The following is a 21,097-nucleotide window of genomic DNA, read 5'->3' as shown; positions in this document are numbered from 1 at the left end:
CAAAGCAACATTTTTGTTTCCCCTTACGGATAATAAATGGTCATTTTACTTCGCTGTGAATTAATTTTTCTTTCTGAAATAAGATTTTTTTTTAAATAAGATAATTTTTTCATTTTTTTAATCTGAGATTTTGTCGCTAAAATATGATTTTTTTTTCGCGGGGTCTTCCATTTTACTAATTAAAAAACACTGACTTGTGTGCGAACGGTTTCACCCAAATGTGCAGAAGAAGAACGTTGACGCCAAACTGCATCAATCTGTTCATCAATCATCAATCTGATGCCGGCATTTATGGATCTACTCTAAAGTTTACACAGTAATGAGAGCGAACAGTATTATCACAAATTCATAACAACACAAAGGAAGCAAGAGAGTCAGTTTGGATCCGTCGTCGGAGCTCAGGGTGACAAAAACGTCTTTTGTAATTTCATCATTATGATTTTCAGCTTTTGTTTACATCCCGATGTATTGCATCTGATTTATTCTGGTCACGAATCATGATGCAGGTGTAACTTTAATGACGTAAAAGTGACAATTCAGACTGTTGACGCTTTGAAAACATTCAGATTCGTGTTTTCAAAGAGGCACAAAATGGATATTTTGGGGTGAAACGATCAGATTCTGGTGGCTGTTTGAACTGAAATCTGAGATGTTTCATCGTCTTCTTCTCCTGAATCAGTCCTTGTTGCATAATTTTGATAATTGTTGGAGTAATTTTGATAGGTTGGCCTCTGCTGGGACGGTCCACCTGTCTTTCATAATGTCAAGCTCCCATTTCCTGCTGAAAAGTTACTTATAAGTCAGTTTTGTTTTATTTTAAGTGTTATAATATATTTGCTCTAGAAAGAAAACAAAAATACTTGGTAAAATTTTGTGTTTTTGCAGTGAAACGACATTTGATTTCAATTTAGGATCAATAAAGTGTCTGAATTGTCAATGTTTCACTTTTTACCACTTTTTGTTTTTACAGGAAGTTTAATCTGGTAAATAGATTGATTTTGGTCTCTATAAATAAAATCCTCGTTAGAAAACTGTTATCTTTAATACTTTTATCACATCTCTGCATCTGAACCCAAAAGCAACAAGTTTCTATTTGCGTTCTGGAAATTCTGGCGTGTATTTGTAGGTCTGACCCACATTTTGGTTCTTTCATCTCAACTGCGACTATTTTTAGACACTTTTCCACAAAACGACCGAAATCTGAACGTCATCCACGTCATTCGAGGGAACTTTCTGTTTCCTGCCTGCATTAAGCTGTGAGATTTGTGTCGTTTTTCGGAGCCTGAAACCAGAGACTAACAGATGACTTCCTGTTTTTGCAGACGGCAGCGCGGGTTTTGCTGATGGACTGAGCGGCGGACAGCGGAGCTTTTAGCAGCTGCCTTTAACATCAGCCAGCTGCTGCTGCTGCTCAGGCCTTTGATTTCTACAACTTGACCCACAAATATGCCACTAAAATGTCCGAAATGTTCTGCGGTTCCCCAGAACACAAGATAAGCTTCTCAACCTCAAGGTGCAATTCATATATCTGGGAGATAAACGTGTTTAATTTCTATATTTTTGATAAGAAATAAATTTTTTGTATAATTAAAAGTGTATTTACTGCTGTTTTGATTCTGTTTTTCTTGAATATATACAATTGCGGTTAAAAAGTAAGTACACCCCAGAGTTGTTCAAGCATAACCTCAAAGATACAAACTGTCTTATTTATTGAACAAAAATTAGTTAATTTAATTATAACATTTGCTGCTACTGCAGTACTTCAGCCTGGACTTTGACTAGGTCAACCATTTAGTTTGAGATTTGCAGTTGTTTGGATTATTGATCCACTGATGACATTTGGTCACAGTTTAACCTGCAAATATTTTTGCATCATCACAACAGTTGATGTCAGGCGTTTATGGCCATTTTCTCTTGTTTTTGTCTCATCTATCCAGAAAAATCATGTAAACAGAATTAAACCTGTTTTTTCTTTTACGAAGTTTTGCTACTTTGTTAAATAGTTCAGTTTCAGAACAAGTTACTGAAGTTTCTCATGCCTGGAAAAGTTGCTAGAAGATTCGAGATGTTTCAACAGGAAATAAGGGCTGCAAGTAACGACTATTAGTAATCAAACCCACCGATTATTGTGAAGATTAATCAATAAATCAGATTAAGGAGTAGCCACATTCTACAGATTCTTCATTTAAAAACTTACACAAATAATTCATTTTCACCTAAGAAAATAAGTTTTGATTTTCTAAAATTAAAATTAATTTTATTCCTTTTATAAATCTGAAATAAATGAAGGTAATTTTATACCGATTGCATTTAAAACAGATTTAAATGCAAAATGTTGGTTTATTTACTGCTCTGATTATGTTTATTTTCACCAAATGGGCATTTTTGACTTTGTATACTCCAGTTCATGATTAATTGATTGCTAAGTTATTAGTTGACTATTATTTCAGTTATTGATTAATAATGATTAATCGTTTCAGCCCAACAAGAGACATTATAAATGTCTCTGGAAACATTGGTTATTGTTTTTAGTGTCTGGTCATTGAGCCGTTTATAAAACCGGCCAAATATGGAGTCGCATTCAGTGGGCACTATGCTGTTACCTAGCAACCCCAGCCGAGCTCTGCCCGGTTACCTAGCAACCCCAGCCGAGCTCTGCCCGGTTACCTAGCAACCCCAGCCTAGCTCTGCCCGTTACCTAGCAACCCCCATCTTGGATTCAGCAGGAACTCAATAAATATCGACAGTTTGAATCGGCTTTGTGTCTTTTTGCTCATTTGAGGTTAGATTGAAAGAGTTTCAGGACCTGGTGACGGGGTACTTACTTTCAATCACGATTGCAGCCTATAATATCCGAAGGATTGTTGGTTTGAATGATTTGTACCTATTTTATATTAATTCTGGTGTATTTCATAAAGGAAAGAATTGATGATTTAACAAGATTTTCCTCTGATACACAAAGTGATGCTGTTGTGAAACTTTGACAGAATATGGAATGAAATAAAAGGAAAAATGTGTATGAAATATTCTGTTTTCCTTTGATTTGTTCACCATGTTGAGTTGGAAGTAGGACTGAAACGATTAATCGTGATTAATCGACAATTTAAATAATTATAATTGATTAATCGTTATATAAAGATTTTGAAAAAGGTCAGTTTCTGAGAGAACATCACATTCGGAGTTGTACTTAGGCTAAAACTGCACAAAAAATAAAAACATTTTTCATTTAAGATAAAAAAAAAGTTTTTTTGTAAATATGGGTCACCCTGAACTCAAGTGGCAGATTTATCTACACCTGGCTCAAACTCTGTAAATAAATCTCTTATTTAGCACATTTTGGGTCTAAGTAATAAAAAATAAAAGGAAAACCAGAACTTTACTGAAATGATGTTGGGTCAAACAGAAAGAGTTGAGTTTTACACATTGGAAACATTTTTTGACTGCAGATGAATCCTTTGCTACAAATAATCAGGCGTAGACTAAAGAAATACTGTTGCATTTCAAGCAATAAACTATTTACTTTCTAATGTAAGATGCTGCAACTATTAATGGCTTATAAAAAAAAGATGGTAGTGATTAAATTAAAAAATATGTGGAATTTGGCCAATTGTAAACTCTTGATTACAATCGTTTACTAAAATAATAGTTAGTTGATAGTAAGTCAAAGTTGGGGTTCTTTTTCCAGAACAATTTTTATAATCACAAATGTGAAGAAGTTCTTAAAAAACACAGATTTTCTCTATAGTAAGTCCTGAAATGTGCCTCTACATGACATATGTTCATTTCTAATGCATATATTTGGGTTTATTGCATCAAAACAACCACATTTCTCAGTCTAAATGTGCACAGAGTGAAGGCTGGTTCCTGGACTTTACGTTCAGGCAGGTTGACTGTCTGGTGCTGTGAGTTGATTTTGGAGTCTGCCGGGCAGCAGGACGTGTGAGGTGATGTTGAGCAGAGTAGCAGTGACTTTGTTGTTTTAATGGAGGCGGGTTTGGGGGTAAGGTTCGGGCCGGTCCCGCAGGAAGGTATTCACAAATGGGAATGGTGAAACAATAGGCCCAGTGTGGAGCCCCACACTTCGCCCCTCTGGCTGCCAGAAGTCTCTAAACAAGACCCTTTAAATAGAAAATTGGTGGTGGTGGTGGAGGGGCGCTGGCGCTTTAATGTCCTCCAAATGCTCATGTCTCATTTAGACTGCTGGATTGCACAACAGTAAAATTAATACTGGTGACATAGTGGCAAAAAACTAATAAAGAAGCCACTTCTAGGGCCAAGTTGGCTGGACGGGAACAACGGGGCGACATGCTAACGCTGTAATAATTTCCTGCGGCCATCTGGAAGTGTTTTACCTTTCGGATCGCCTTGGCATGCCTCCTCTCTGCTCGTTTTTCACGTCTACGTTTCAAACCATAAATAAAACCCTTACTTTTTCCTTACAACAGCAAAAAAGAGAAGTGGAAAGCAAATAAAAACAAATCAAGAAACTATGCTTTCTAGCTTTCTGCAGGTTTCATTTCTGATTTTTTCTTTTTCTGTTCTTGGGGTTGAATCATTAATGTCAAGCAAGCAGCTGCTCCAGTACGATTTTTAGCTGTGATGTGTTGATTTGCTGGAATGCATCTTCTCTGGAGAGACTGCCAGTCAGATGGGTGCTCAAAAATAATCCTCAAACATGTCAGAAGCATCACTAACTAAGAAAATGAGGAGATGAATTACTCTGGCTAAGCTGTGCAGACATGTGGGTGTGTTTGTTTTGTCATTGTGGAGAAGCTCACATCCCAGTCTGCTGAAGTTCAACCACTAAACTTTAAAAACGCGTGTCTTAAAACTGATATTTCATTCAGCCTGTTGTACAGGGTGAGGTATTTAATATTAATATACATCCATAATTAGCAAAAATCTGTCAAAAAAATCAAAATTCAATCTGAAGGAAAACTTTTTCACTGCATTCAATGATTCTAGCACTCATTTAAAAATATGTATATTATCAAATAAATTAAGGGCTTTACATTTGTTTGATTTATTTATACAAAAGCTTGTTTTGTCTTAATTCTAGTCTACTGAGATATTCACACTATAAACTAGTCTAAAATAGTTGGTATGATTTTGTGTTTTTACAGTGTAGAAGATTTGATATTAATTTGAGTTTTATCAAATATTCTTGAAGTGAAACTCTGTAAATGCCTGGATTGGTGAATGTGTTCCAGTAGCTGCGTTTCTTTTAACCGTAAATTTGGGTGAATTGGAATTACTAGAATAAATTTGCTTTCTGGAAAAACGGCAGTTTTGGAAAAACTCACGTTTATTAATCAAAACGTTTTGATGCTAGGATGAAGTCGTTTATCCAAAATTGGTTTATTTCTAAAACTCCAATGGAAACACTTTTTTTTTTGCATCACGCAAATCACAGGAAGTTACTACTGCTGGAAACAACAAAGAAGACGATAGCAGGAAGTAGTCGAAGGATGACGATGCAATGTGGTTTCAATGACTTATTGCGTGAACAAACTTATTCACATGTGATTTTTATTATGTTTCTTGTCAAATGGAACAAGAAACATAATTTTGATCTGTAAATGTCTTCTCAAAGTTAGCTAAAGAGCTATTAGCTATTAGGATCAGCTGATAGCTAATAGCTCCACTTTTAGCGCATCAGCAGAAGCGTGCCCTCTAACATAAGCAGTTAAATGTGTGTCAAAGGTCAGAGCTGGTGTTAGCTACATGAGTTTTCATCTCTCCGGTGCTTTTGACCAGATGCAAAGGTCTTCATTCAGTAAAGCCTCCTTTCTTATCTCTTTATTTGCCTTCAGTTATCATCTATGTCTTGTTTATGATCTTACTAACATCTGTTAAAGAACAAGCTGAACCGATAGTTATAAACGCTCCATTGTCAAGTGATGAAGACATAAATCTCGGCTAAATTATAAATTTGTACCGTGTTTTTATTTCAAAGAACTCCTTGTTCTGGACCATAAAGCAGAAAACGCAGCAAAAGAACATGAGGATCAGGGAAATTAAAATCTTAGAAAAAAAACGCAAATGATTAACACAAAATACTGGATGTGACGAACGTCACCATCAGATCCAGATGGTTATCTCTGAACATGGGAGGGCGATCAAACATAACCAAGCAAATGTAGCAAATCTGGTACCGCTTATCAGATTAAATCCATGTTGCTTTGATTCTCCAAACCCAGAAAATTCAGATTTTCTTCCATTTAAACCCATCTGGTGCTGTTGCACCCATTATTATTTCAGAAATTATCCAACTTACCTCCTCCAGATCTGATCCGTGTGGGAAAATAAGTCAGTTTAACGAGGTGCTCCTTTATTTCTTTGCTTTCAACAGGAAACTGAAGCTGGAGAAGGAGCTGGCTGGAATGCTGTGGAGGATTCGGTGGGAGGATCTTCAGTTCGAAAGCCCCAATAAATACCACAAACGAGCCGGCAGCAGGTTGACTCTCTCACAGGTAAACAGACTTGGACAGATTGGTGTGCAGCACTAAAAGCCAATAATGATGCAAAGCACATAAATGAGGCGATACCCACTTGATCTCACATTAAAAGCTTTGTTTTGGTTTTTATTGAGCTGTGCTACCATTTTGAACTGTGTTTGATTTAATCAAACTGGATGAAATTCAAAAAGCAGTTTTAAAGTTTCATTTAATAAGGGGAAAACCAATATTTAAACCAAGAAAGCAGGCCTACTTAAACCACAAATTAACCAGATTTGTTTGGGAATCTGAGTTCAGTTCTGCAGCTACACCCAGGAATGATTACGGTTCATCTCTTAATAACTTTTTGGGTTGGTCTAGTCAAAGGCAAGGCAAGTTTATTGGCAATTCAAAGCAATTAAATATATTGTAGAGTGATGACTGCTAAATAAAAGTAATGGGAACGTGAATACAGATTAAACTCACGATGTTCCAGTAATTGTTAATCAAAGGCAACTCTAAATAAATGGGGTTTTAGCCTTGGTTTAAAGGAACTCGGTGTTCTGACAATTTTTCAGTTTTCTGGACTTTTGTTCCAGATTAGAGGAGAATAAAAACCGAATGCTGCTTCTCCATGTTCGGTTCTGGTTCTTTTTAGACCAGAACCAGGAGACCTGAGAGATCTAAAAGGCAGTGTGACTAAAAAGGAACGCCTGGATGAGTTTCTCTTGCTCCTTCTGGGATATTTAATCCTGAAGGTGTTCTTCAGATTATAGAAGGCCGACTTTGTAACTGTTTTTATGTAACTCTGAATGTTCAAGTCAGAGTTCATCATTACAACCAGAAAGGGAGTATTGAACAGAGCAACTGAAAATGTTTTCCAAAGTTGTTTTTGCCAGTTTATTCATGGCGTCTACTTGTTAGCATCAAGCTAATTTGTGAATGTAGCTCACCTGTTTGGGCTCATGGAGGGCAGGATGTACATAAGGTTGAAATAGCTTAGAAATCGACCTCGTCAATCTCAAGTTGTGATAGCAGTCGCTGTTTATGGACGTTGGAGCGCTGAGCTGCAAGTTGTTGTCGATAACGAATCGAGATGCATAAATACGAAACTGAACAAAAGGAAAAGCCGTTGCACATTCAACCGTTTACTGGATTCACATTTTCTCCTGATGTGTTGATCAAATTACACCACACCACATGATTTATGTCACTATGTTATAAACAGCGTTTAAACTGGAGCGGCATTACAAACGTACAGAACACGAGATGCTAACCAGTTGTTTCCATACATGCTAGGCTACATGACGGTGCAGCACTGTCTCAATGGTTACCAAAGGTTAGACATAAAGCAAGAATACAGTTCTAATATAACAATATAAAGTCAAAATAATGGGAATAAAGGTTAATAATATAAGAATAAAGAAGAATAAAGTCATAATTTTATGAGAACTCCTACATAGAAACTAACAAAAAATAAAAAGAGGAATGATGATCATCCTTCGTTTTCACAGATAAAATAATACTTCAAATTATGTCAACTCTAGAATCTTCTTTTCATCATTTTAAGACGTTTTTCTGGTAAAATTTTGTCCTTATTTGCTAATATTCTCATAGCTTTTCTCTACTACTTCATCCTACAACTCAGAGAAAGGATTATTGAAATAAAATCCACTTTTTGAGAATATTTTCTGTAATTCTTAGAAAAGAAAGCAACAAAATCTGTGTAATTTTGTGAAATGATGATTGAAGCATTTCTTTTATTTATTTTTTTGCTCCTATCTGAGCTGCAGTCCTGAGAGAATCCCAAATGCTCTGCGCGTTTACACATTCCTGAAAGCTTTTCCAGCGGTTTGATCCAAGGTGGCTGGGCTTGCAGCGGCAGACGCACATTAAACGGTCGTTAAAGTAAGCCCTGGGTCTGGCCCCGCTCCTCACATTCAGGGAGCAAAGCCCCTTGCATCTCCTCTCCCACACGTGCAAGCGTTCATGAAAATCACAAGCACACACCTTCCTAACGACTAACTGTCTTGTTCTGATAGTGGAAAAGGCCGTGTTTTTCCAAACCTCTCCGGCTTTCCGCTTTTCCATTTTGCAATCATTACAAACGCAGATTTAACAGCGGGTTCTTACGAATCCAGATTTGTAATTCCTGTTGATTTCTCTGATGTGAAACTCGATAACAGACGTCTGTTCCTCACCTCTGCTCCTCTCCTTCTTCCCAGAGAGGATCCAGCTACGGCTCCCTGATAACTGCCCATGGAAAATATCAGCTATTTGCAAAAACCGTCTATTTTAAGGTAAGGCTTAGTGAGTTCTGACATTTTCAACTCCTGCACACTCCTTTCCCACCCACACACATGTGCAGAGAAAGAAAGCCGGAGAGCTGGAGAGAGGCGAGAGAAAGAGAGAGTGTGTGGGCGAATTTAGGTAGTTGGTTTTAGTGCGAGCTGCAGAATGCGTCAGTTTGCTTTTCTGTTTATTTTATTTTTTTTATTTGTGTGTGTGTGTCTGGTTCTGTAACTCCTTCAGTCTGAACACAACCGTTAATTTGTTGCTGCTAATTTTTTCTGTGCTATACGGAGAGGGTGACACAAAGAGCTGTATTTAGCAGGAAGATGTTTTTTGTTTAAACGGAGACGCAGATGAACTTCTGAAGTTCTCCTTGCTGACCTGAGGTGATTGAAACGCAAAGAGATAAAACATGATGATGTAACATCCTTGACAACCTGCAAAACTTCAATCCAAGGTGTTTTCTCTGCAGTGAGACACGATTCGACTGCATGTTTCTCAAAGTCAAATCTCGATATTAAATCAGACCGAGCAGCTGGTCTTGCGTTGCTGCTACAGAGGCAGCTTATTTTTTCCTTTCAGACGGTCGCGTCTTCGCCGCTGGGGAGTTTCATCTCCAGTTTAGGAAAGTCTGCAGACCTGGATGTTCTGTCTGCAGAAAACCTGTTTCACACCTGCTTTTTATGATTTATTTGCCTTTTTTTAACCGATTAATCGTTTCAGTCCTAATGGCAAACGATTAATTGTGATTAGTCAATTGATCATCAGCTAATTTATTAATCGATTAATCATTGAGTGGAATTTCCAGGCCATTTATGTACCTTTTTTTAACCGATTAATCTTTTCACCCCATTGGCAAACAATTAATTGTGATTAATCGATTGTTGAATTGATCATCAGCTAATATAGTAATCAGTTAATTGATGGTGTAATCAATTAATTCCTACTTCAAAACTGGAGTTTATAGGCCAGTTTTGCATCTTATGAAACCTTAGGTTTGAGTTTTCAAAATTTTAAAGTTGGAGTTTCTTTATGTTTAAATAGTTAAAATTACACATACAGGTTCAAATATATTCATACACCCCCCAATATATAAAAGTCCAAAAATATTCAATTATAGCTGATTATGGCTGACATGATTAATTCCGATTAATCGATTGTTGAAATTTTGTCCTCTCATTTAGAAACTGATTAATCGTTAACTGGAGAATATAGACTGAAAAAAGGCTTTTTGGTGGAAATACATTTTCAGAGCAGCATGTAAGTCAAAAGTGAACAAAACTACATATTTTGCATTTAAGATAAAAACATTTTTGTTATTTGTTTCTACAGACAGTAATGCACTCTGCTAGCAGGCGGAGGATAGTTAGATGGAAATCTCCACTTATATCATTTGCGATTGACTTGCTCCCATTAGGGCCGAAACGATTATTGTGATTAATTATTGAAATAATCATAAACTAATTAGTAATCGATTAATCGTTAATGTAGACTCAAAATAGATCATTTGGTGAAAAGAAACGACATTCAGAGCAGGATTGACGTCAAAGGTGTCAAATTTCAGGCAACATGTTTGTTTTCTGAAGTCTTTTCAAAATGTCTTCATATAAATAAATTTGAGCTCCTTTTTAAGATTTTCAAAGAAAACTTGTATTGAATTTTCTTTTGTCTTTATGCAGAATATTATTGCTGATTTCAAAGGTGTTTTGTGTTGCACACAGGGAAACCTGGTGGCCATTAAACACGTCAACAAGAAGAGGATAGAGCTGACCAGACAAGTATTAATGGAGCTGAAACATGTGAGTATTTATTTTATAGAAGTCAACCCTTGACGTTTCAGCACCAAACGAACTCTCAGACATTTCCCACACAGAGAACAGAACATTCAGTCTGTTGTAGTTTCATGTTTTCAGGCTTGATGTTCATTATTGATAAATGATCGCTGTGGTAGATTAACTACCGCAGCTAGTTCAGATTAGCTAGTTTAAACACTGATGATGTCAGAATTGGTGGTTGCCTTTTGTTTTAGTTTTTAAAGAAACACACAGACTTCCACGTTTACATTATGGTTGTCATAGTCAAGCTAGCGTAGCTGACCTACTTCCCACTCCCTCACTATTTTATCGTAATTAAAACTTTTTTCTGACCCTGTCATAGCGCAGCAAAGCACTGCATCCCTTCTTCTTTTATATATCACATATACATTTAATATTTAACATTTCACTTTAATAGCTTAGCAGCTAACGCTAAGGCTAGTCACAGTCAGTGAGCAGCTTTTTGCCCTCCAGCAGGTAGAAGAGGGCGGGACGTCACGCTGGGTTTCGTTTTGGGAGAAACTGAATCAGAGAAATACTTATTTGTCTTTAGATATTTTATTTAGAAAATCAGAGTATCAGCAATCAGTGTGTGAGAAAAGGAAAGCAAGAGAGAAGAAGGAAGAAGAAGTTAAACTTAACACAAACAATTCTCCTTTTACATCTTATCAGTCACATACACAGTGCTTTCCACCCATCTCTGTCCTGTAGGGAGTTTCTCTCAGTTTCTCCGTCTCTGGTTAATTGGTAGCTCTGTCCCCAAATCAAACACGGTTCAAAAGAGTTTGGGTTGGAAAGAGAAGTAAAAATATCTTCACTGAAAACTGTTATCAGTTCCATAAGTACAAATCCTGCTCAGAAACCTTCATTATCAGTTCATTCTCCCCAGTAAACAAGCAAAAGTTTTATTTCACAAGACAGCTGCAGTGGATCCATGTGTCAAATCCGTCTCCTCATTTCTGTTTTGCTATTTTTTCAAAATCTGACAATTAGTTTAAGACAACGAGTGTGGAGTCATTTCATGGATTTCAGCCAGATTCACTCTGCAGGGCATTCATCAGCTCTCTGGTTTTCTGAAATGTCTGTGTATAAATAAACTGTCTTGACATTCAATTAAAACGGCTGCAGTCAGAGGACAAAATGTATTCGTCTTCCAATCGATACGCCTTTATAGAAGTTTGAGTCTGTTTCTGACTTAATAAACCTTTTATTTCCCTCCTACCAACAAATGAAAGTCTGGCTTTAATCAATACATTCAGGCATTGCTGAGTCTTGCTGCTTGTTTGTTACCTAGAGCATAATTACCTTAAACCTTCTTTTTGACACAAACGGCAGCAGCGGCTAATAGAAAGGCCCCTCCGGCTGGGAAATATTTACGAGTAAGCGATAAGAAAGCTAGAGGAAAGACAGAAATCTCACAACTTAATGTGGTTTGGTGATGGAAACTCGCCGTGGCATCGGGGGAAGCCATAACTTGGAAATTACACTGGCAAACACGAACAAGACGGATGCTTGTGGCTGTTGATCATTCTTGTAGCCTGCAGCTCTCAGAGCGTTAGCTCTGCGGTTCGGCAGTGAATTTTGGGTCATTTTATGCGAAGCCGTTTCGGAGAGGACGGGTTAGTGGCCGTCGGTCTGAGATGCCCCGCGGGCCTGATGGCCTGTCAAACCTCAGCTCAGGGGAAGGAAAGAAAGCCAGCCAGATGGGGGGAGACGGCCGTGCCTGCCAGTGGAAACTTAACCGCTTGTGTTCCAGGGTGCAGCAGAGGAAAATAAATGGGGCAAAGGGTAGGCTAACAGCGTCTCCCGAGCTGTGAAACAGGAGCCGCTAACGCTCGCCGCTTGCCGTGAGAGCGGCTGTCACTCACTGCGGGTCGGAGAAGAAAAGAGCGCTGTTGAAGCGATGTTCTTTTGAAGCCGTCTGCAGGTTTCTCTGACTGCTGCCTCTGTCAGCGCGTTTACCGGCTGGAGTGAAAGCGTCAGGATTGTCCCGTTTGCTTCTGCAAAGGAGAAATTCACACCTTTGCATGGAAGGAATCTGGCAGCAAATGTTCCTGTCAGAACCTCAAACACCTGCGTTGGACAATTATCGTTAAGCCAGAGTTTTATTAGAGATCATGTCCAGTGTTCTTGGTTATGACTGAAATGATTAATCACGATTAATAAATCATTTAAATATCTTTGTTATCTTAAAGATGTTAAAACAATATCTTAAAAATAAGATTTGACAGTTTTATCCATTTAATCCTTCAATTTAACGATTAATTGTTAGATTTAATGATTAATTCTTCAATTTAACGATTAATTGATTGCTAAATTAATCGTTAGTTTCTAGTTTCGCTCCACTTTGATATTCCTGCCCAACACGACTTGTTAACTTTTTTTTTTATCAAATCTTCCTCAGCACACTGGCCCATTCATAACCTCTTGCAGTTTATGCACATGCGTCAACTTGGTTCGCTCAACACATAGAAATGGAGCCGGCACAACCAGGTCCACTGCAAACAGACTATTTTGATGAAAAGCTGGCAGCGTTGTCCCGAGAAGTCGGTGCCTAAATGAGCCGTCAGTGCTCTGTTTCCGTGGGTTTGGGGATGTGATGTTTGGAAAGAGTCGGGGCTCACAGCCGCCGCGTGTTTGTGCGGTTATTTTCAGATGAGAGACGTTCAGTTCAACCATCTGACCAGGTTCATTGGTGCCTGCATCGACCCGCCCAACATCTGCATCATCACCGAGTATTGCCCCAGAGGAAGCCTGCAGGTAACTTCCACAGCCAAATCACTATTCACTTTTTGACATGTTAAGCCACAAACGTTTGCTTATTTTATTAGGATTTCATGTTAAAGACAGTAAGAAAATGCTACGTATTTGTGAAGTGAAAGGAAATTGTTGAAAAGTTTTAAATTAAACTCTGTTCCGCTTTATATTCTGATACCAAGGAGTAAACACAGTTCTGATAATACGCTAATACTGGAGCTAATTTTTCATTTACCTACCTTTGAAACTGTTTGCTCACTCTTCTTCCTCTTCTTTTCACACTGGATGTCTGTTAATATCAGCAGAGAGATTAATATGTCACACATTTAACTGCTTCCACTGGTCAGCACAAATCCACTACTAACTAGATAATTTTTCACATTGCAATTTAGCAAACTTCCAAAACGTTTAGCAAACTTAGTTTCCCTAAATTATTGTTTCTGGATAAATTCCTAGAGCATTAATTTATTTGCTTGTTTTGTAAACTTCCAGTTGAATAAAGTTTGACATTGCTGTGGTGAGCACACTTTCGCTAATCCGCTATTGGTGGAGCTAATTTAGCGATTTAGCTAACTTTGAAAACATTAAGCACACCTGGCTTCCCCTGAAATAAATGTTTCCATATAAATACAAAATCTATTTGGCTCTTTTGAAAACTTTTAGTTGAATAAAGTTCAACGTCTGTCGACCGTGAAGGCTTTTGAACAAAGTGGAACATTTTCTCGAAAACAATTTGTATAAAAAATTTTTGAGTTTGCAAAGTTTTTTCTAAAATAAAATAATGTTAGAAAATTCTAGAAAATAAAATTAATCTCAAAAAGAGAGGTTTTTTTTCTGGAACATTTTTTACTTTCTATAGTCAAAAATGATTTTTTTTCTAGAAAAATCTTGGAATTTTCCAAATTTTTGACTTCTAAATTTTTATAATTATTTTTTTGTTCTGATATTCTAAAAATGTCAGTTTTTTAGCAAAAATTTTAAACTTTTGAGGTCAAATAATTGCTTATTTTTTTCTAGAAAAATTTGCGACTTCTCTCAAAATTTTTGAATTTTCTTGCAAATTTTTCACTTTTGACAGTCATAGATTTTCTGTTTTTGCTAGAAAATTTTTTCCGTTTAATGTGAACATTTCTGATTTTTTCCCCACATATTTTCGACTTTTAGATGTCAGATATGTAATTGTTTTCCTAGAAAAATTTGAAATCCAAATATGTCAGAGGTTTTTTTTTTCCTTTCTGTCTCCAGTGTCTCTAATACACCATCAAACTTTTGTCTTAAATACACCTCTGATAAGAAAATGCTTGATAATCCAACTGAACTTTAACGTTTCTAACATTTGGGGAGAATAAAAATGTGATGTAGCTCCAAATTCCAGGAAGCGGGTCGACCCAGGAAAGCTTTCACAGTTATTCATTAATATCCTTCAACAGTGAAGATGAACAGAAGAGGAAAAAATGTTGATTCTTTGCTTCATCCTAATGTAAACTTTCAGTCTGCTTTGGCAGATGAAAAGTCACGGCAAAGTTCAAGTTGTTTTTTTTTTTGATCTGCTCTCGCTCATCCAGGACATTTTGGAGAACGAGAGCATAAACCTGGACTGGATGTTCCGCTACTCGCTGATCAATGACATCGTGAAGGTGAGTGGCCTTCAGGCTGCAGGCCCGGTAAACATGAACCAGACGTCAAAGGCAGAACATTGATTCATGTGTTTTCGCCTGGGCACCAGCTAAAAGGTTGCTTGTTGTGCCATGCAGATATGCACCAATCTTTCTGCATTGCCACGGCTTCACATGAGCTGAAATGGAGAGAAAGAAAATCTGCTTTAAAGTTTATTGACTTGAAGTGGTTGGAGAAGTGTAGGTAACAAATGAAATTTCATCAGAAACTCTGATTAAATGCAATCATGGGAACAGTTTAGAAAATTGCTTTTAATGACACATTTCTGTTGGACTGATTGCTTAATGAAATGCTTCAGCTAAATCAGTTCCACATTTCCACAAAATATGAGACGAGGTTGATTTTTTCCCCAATGGGATGATTAAATTATTTTTAAATAATGTCAAAAGAAGTGCAAAAATGTCCAGTTAAGAAACAGTTCATTAATATAATCATGTTATACCAAGATAGGATATAATTTAATGTAATAACTAAAAAAAATTGTACTTCTTGAATTAAAAACACGTTAAATTTACGTACAGATAAAACTTTCTTTCTGTTTTTTCCTGTAACAGTTTTGTTTAATTTTTCACTTCCTAAATCCTAGCTTCTCTTTAGCGTTGAAACTTTTGTCGACCCTAAAACTAGGCATGTTGGTTGAAAACAGAAATAAATGTTTAACTAATGACCCATTCTAACTGCTGTCATATTGTATAAATGTTTTACTCTCTTAGTCAATGTGGCTTCTTTGTAATGAGAGGCAGTTTGTTTATTTCTCAGTAGCTAGCTTAGTGTAGCTTAGCTTAGCGTAGGTTTACGTTCCATTAGCTGAAAATGATGAGAAGTATCCAGAATGATGCCATCAAGTATTGCATTTTATTCTGAACTTTAGTTGTATTTCTGTACTCATTTGCAAACTTGTCAAATTTGTTATTTTCTTATGTCTGTATTTCTTTGAATTTGCTGTTTTGACGTCGAGAAACAAAAGCAGACAGAAAGAGATGGATGCTAATGCTTGACTCCTGTCCACCAGGGAATGAACTATCTCCAAAACAGCTACTTTGGCTGCCACGGAAATCTGAAGTCATCTAATTGTGTGGTGGACAGCCGATTTGTTTTGAAAATCACAGATTACGGTTTGGCCAGCTTCCGCTCGTCTTGCGAGAACGACGATTCGCATGCCCTATATGCAAGTAAGTCAGCTTCCCAAACTGCAGTTTCACAAAAGCCTCTGCTCCTGTTTTATCACGTTGTGGGTTTTCTTCCAGAGAAGCTGTGGACGGCTCCAGAGCTGCTCATATACGACCGGCACCCTCCGCAGGGGACCCAGAGGGCGATGTGTACAGTTTTGGCATCATACTGCAGGAAATAGCTCTGAGGAATGGACCTTTCTATGTGGAAGGCATGGACCTCAGCCCTAAAGGTAAACACAGCTGCCTTTTACGAGCCTTCAAGTGGCTCAATTAGCAAAATTAGCAAATAAAACAAGTAATTTAAACAGACACAATCAAGAAAGTATTTATTTTTAGCGCCATGTTCCATGTTTTCCTTTCACTGTAACATGACGTGTTGGCCAGATGTCATCATGTAACTGAGAGGAAAAGACAGTCAGACCGACTGCAGAAACGTTAATAACATTACAGAACAACGTTCCAGTCAGTCAGTTCACACTAACATGAAAACAACAGAAGCAACGTGAACAATCTCTTAAATGTGATCTAACTTCAACTTCGTTTTTGAATTGAAAAGATTGTAAAATTCTTACTTTTTCAAAGCTGTGTGTCTTTGAGAAATGTCAACATCACAGGGAAACCTTGAAAGGATCATTTCTGAAAAGCTTTTAAGACGGAAAAAAATTACTTTCCCAAAACCTGAAAAGATGTGAAGAGGTTAGCCTTTTAACTCTGCAACAAAATGTCTGCCTCGCTGTTAGCTCAGGTGAAAACGGAGAATTAGATTTTTTTTCCCTGAAATATGAACAATTTATAAATACAATTATTATTACACAGATGTCCTGCAGTAAATTATTTTCTTTTTTGACCCAATGTTTGATTTGGACAGTACCTTTAAATCCATATTTCATTCTAAGTGAAACATATTTAAGCTGAAATGTTTGATATTCGTAAAGCATATTTAGATTACAATATGGATTAAGTTTTTACAGTATTTATGTATTTTTATTTTACCAGAATGATCCGGTAAAATTCTTTTAATGACAAGTTTCTGGTGATTTAAAAAAAAAAACGTTTTTTCTGTGACTGAGTGGTGGATGGATTTCTCTCCTTGCAGTTGTTGAAAAACAGATTGAGCAACAAGTCGAACTCGTCTCCGCGGGGATTAAACCTTTTCCACAACAGCTGCTTCAGTTGCTGTGGAAACCTGAAGTTGTCTAATTGCGCCTTGTTGTGTTTTGAAAATGACGCATCAAACCCAGAGATGAGCCTAAAAATATCTGGAAAGTAAAAGATAATAACTGAAAAGAAGATGTTGGATCAAAGTTTTTCCTTTTTAGTCTTAATTTATTATTGTTTTTTTCTCACATGTTAAAAAGTCAAATATTACAGCATAACTGGGGATGTTATTGAATTTAGCCGAAATGCATGCAGGGAGGGTTGCAGGTTTGAACCTGAATGTAATGAATCGCCTTCCTGAGGAGCTTCCTCAACCTGTTAACCTCGATTAAAACCTTTTATTCAGAGTCACGTTTCCTGCTGCTTATGCATTAACAGCCTGAGAGCAGAAACCTCGCGCCATAACGTTTCCACTTCCACCAGATTCTTTAAAAGGCTTTTATGCATCTTTTGTCATTGGAGACGGAAAAAACTGAATTAATAGTTTTATAGAGCTTTTTTGTTTTATTAATCAGAGGGAAAAAGAGTCCAACTAAAGAAGTGATGAAAACTTGGAGTGTCTTGGGAAATATAGTAGAAAATTAGTGTTTATATTTTTAAATGTTGTGTTTTTTATCTGCTGCACTTAACGTCAAAAAGAAAAATGAGAATTTGTTGTAAAAGAAATTAGCAGCCATGTTTTTGCATAATCGACAGTTATGGCTTGATTAAAAACAAAATTATGCAGAAAACTGAAAAAGAAAATTTAATCTGGGTACAGATTAGATTTAGCTTTATGTTTGCTTTTAAAAGTTTGTGTTTATTAGTGTAAATTAGCCTAGCTTAACTAACGCACTTTGACCTTTATATTTTTCCATTATTTCACAACTTATTTTAACAATTATAATTTTTAAAATGAACCGTTAACAAATTAAATAGTGACATTTGCTGATTTATAATAATAAACACGTAATAATCAATAGAATATGACATAATGAATGAAGCCTTTAACATGGAATTTTGAAATTACCTTCAATATTTTAAAAAAATAATCACTTTTAGTATTTTACAGAGTAAGCAATCAGCTTTTGCATTGTTTTCTACTTTTAGGTTATTCTGGTTTTTTATTTTGATCCTAAGATGTTAGCATCTGTTAGCATTTGGTGTAATTTAGTTTAGCTTAGCCTAGTTTAGCCTTGCTAATCTGTTTTTTGTCGTGTATGTTTGACTTGGTTTTCAATAACCTGGAGTAAAATATTTGAAAAATAAAGCCATAAAAGGGCCTTAAAGTCACAAATGTGAGCTAATACAAAAGGACATAACTCAACAAATTAAGATCTTATTTGTTTATGCAATTCAAAAAAAAATTTGATATCAACAAAACTGAACTAAGTAGGTTTTTATTGCTATTTTTAGGGTTTTCTTGTTGTTTTTGGAGTTTTTTCCAGGTTAACTTAACAATAGCTGGAAGGTTGTTTTCAAATGTTTTGCATTTAAAAATTTTCTTTTTGAAATAAATTTTCAATTTTTTCAAACTAGTGAAGTTAAATCAGGTGATGCTACTACAAAAATGTACACATGAACAAACCAAAGAGCTTATAATGTTATTATAAAACCCTTCAAATCAACAAAACTGGACCGTTGGTATTTTTATTTCGGTGCTTTTTGATTCTGTGTTTGATATTATTCATCATTATCCAGTCAGACACTGAGGCGTGTTTTCTTCCACGCTTAGAGATCATACAGAAGGTGAGAAACGGCCAGAAGCCGTACTTCCGGCCAACGACGGACAACAGATGCCACCCGGAGGAGCTGACCATCCTGATGGAGGGCTGCTGGGCCGAAGACCCGACAGAGAGGCCGGACTTCGGCCACATCAAGATCTACATGGCAAAACTCAACAAGTATGTCCAACATGTTGATATTTTTCCTTTAAACGGTAACAGCAGAAATCTCTTTAATAAATGTAACCATGTGTTTGACTTTATTTTAACTTATGTGGGATGATTAATTACATTAAAAACTTAAAGAGGACCTATTATGGAAAGTTAACCTTTTGCACAGTTTTATGTTTCCATTTGGATCTCAGCTATTTCTGAAAACACCCAGATGTTCTTTGACAATAAGTTTATGTTTTTTGGCATCTTTAGAAAATGTAGCAACTTCAGGGAAGCCCAGCCTGTTACCTAGCAACCCCGGCGGAATTCCACCTGTTACCTAGCAACCCCGGCGGAATTCCGCCTGTTACCTAGCAACCCCGGCGGAATTCCGCCTGTTACCTAGCAACCCAGAGCTTCAGTATGTTTGGTCAGCTGGTTTTACCGCTCCACTTCTGCTTCATTACAAAAAATGTAATACATTTGTTTTGCTATGTAAACCTATCCTAACCTTTTCAAGGAGGAGAAATTGGTCACATTTAAATCAACTTTACATTTTATTACCATCTTCCTCTTCAGACCTCAAATAAAAAGTTAAGTTGAGATTGATTGAAGGACACTTTTTTGTAGTTTCTGACGGGTCCGATGCAGTGGTGTTGGGATGAGAATGCAAATAAAAACTGAACGACAGTTTCTGACAAATGTTTGTGATTCCTGACAGCCGGTTGTTAGCAGGAAGCGCCCTGCGAAAGCGTCGGTGTGTGTTTGAGTAACAGAAGAGTCGGAGTCCATGGTTCTGGTATTATTTTTGATGATCTTATGAATCATTTATGCGCATATTTTGGTTGGAATATTATGTCGATGCAGGAAGGGAGGCCAGCATGTTTTCCCCTGAGAGTGGAGCTTCTGTCAGAAAGAGTTAGTGTAAGGAAACAAAGTGACTCTAAAGCTCAGAAACCAGATACACTGCTGGCAGGTTGGATGTTGGAGAAACTCTGCAACAGCTCCGTCATGGGAAAAAAATGAAGACACCACATGAAATATTCTGTTCTTTCACCAGAAATGTTCACATATTGATATATACATTTATTTTAACATTAAATATTCACATGCACTTATGGACACGATCATGCTAACATGTAACAAACTTATCTTCTAAATTAATTTTGCCACATAAATTCTAACATGCTGATTTTCTTGGCTGTTTTGTAACTTTTAGCTGAAGAAAGTTATGTTGCTGTTTTGGTTTTTTAAGCTCTCATTTCGAAGTGAGAAGACTGTTATGATTCCTCCTCATGTTTTCTCTCTTTTTTACCCAATAACATTTTTTAAAACAAGAAACATAAAGGAAGAAAATGAAACACGGACCCTAGAGAACAAGACGTAGATATAAACACAAGATCTAAGATGTAGATTATAAAATCTAAATTGATGTTTCGTAGCCTTTCAAGGGAGGATCATTTGAACTGAGGTTAGCAGTTTAGCATTAGCGGCCAGTGAATAGCGCTTTGCGATTTAGCATCAACTTCTGCTAAATACCCTTTTGCTGTAGCGATGTAGCATTAGGCTGTGCCAAATACCATGTTGGTATAACGTTTTACTCTGTCCTTCTGTCCAGATGAGTAAGAAAACCATACTAGGTTTTTTTTCTCTCATAACTTCATATTTTCAGGAATAAAGTGGTTTAATCTGGTTTAATAGCTACTAACCACTTGAATTATGAAATAAAGTTATTGATTTAACATCCGTCTTGCATTGACTGGAGATGAACCGTTTTAGTATTTAATTCGTTCCTCAGTTTGGATGATTGTGTGGGATGTTTAATCAGATCTGACAGTGAGTGAAGAGTCATTGAACTTGTTGGCCCTTTGAATCGTTAACTCATTATACTTCATTAATAATTGAACTATATAATTGGTGTTTTTCCCTTTTGG

General features: G+C 36.7%; 1 protein-coding gene across 1 annotated transcript in view; it reads left to right on the top strand.

The window, feature by feature from the left end:
* Positions 1-21,097, top strand: part of LOC129379582 (atrial natriuretic peptide receptor 2-like) — a 53,796-nt gene that overhangs the window by 23,422 nt on the left and 9,277 nt on the right. Inside the window, 9 exon segments of the mRNA XM_055060402.1 lie at positions 6,353-6,473; positions 8,663-8,737; positions 10,451-10,528; positions 13,199-13,303; positions 14,866-14,937; positions 15,990-16,149; positions 16,225-16,254; positions 16,257-16,379; positions 19,022-19,190. Of these exon segments, the coding sequence (XP_054916377.1) occupies positions 6,353-6,473; positions 8,663-8,737; positions 10,451-10,528; positions 13,199-13,303; positions 14,866-14,937; positions 15,990-16,149; positions 16,225-16,254; positions 16,257-16,379; positions 19,022-19,190 (933 nt within the window).

The sequence above is a fragment of the Poeciliopsis prolifica genome, unplaced genomic scaffold (assembly GCF_027474105.1).
Source record: "Poeciliopsis prolifica strain line A6 unplaced genomic scaffold, Auburn_PproV2 SCAFFOLD059, whole genome shotgun sequence".
In the NCBI taxonomy this organism is placed as follows: domain Eukaryota; kingdom Metazoa; phylum Chordata; class Actinopteri; order Cyprinodontiformes; family Poeciliidae; genus Poeciliopsis; species Poeciliopsis prolifica.
The sequence above is the reverse complement of the archived record's forward strand: the minus strand, read 5'-3'. Positions and strand labels throughout refer to the sequence as shown.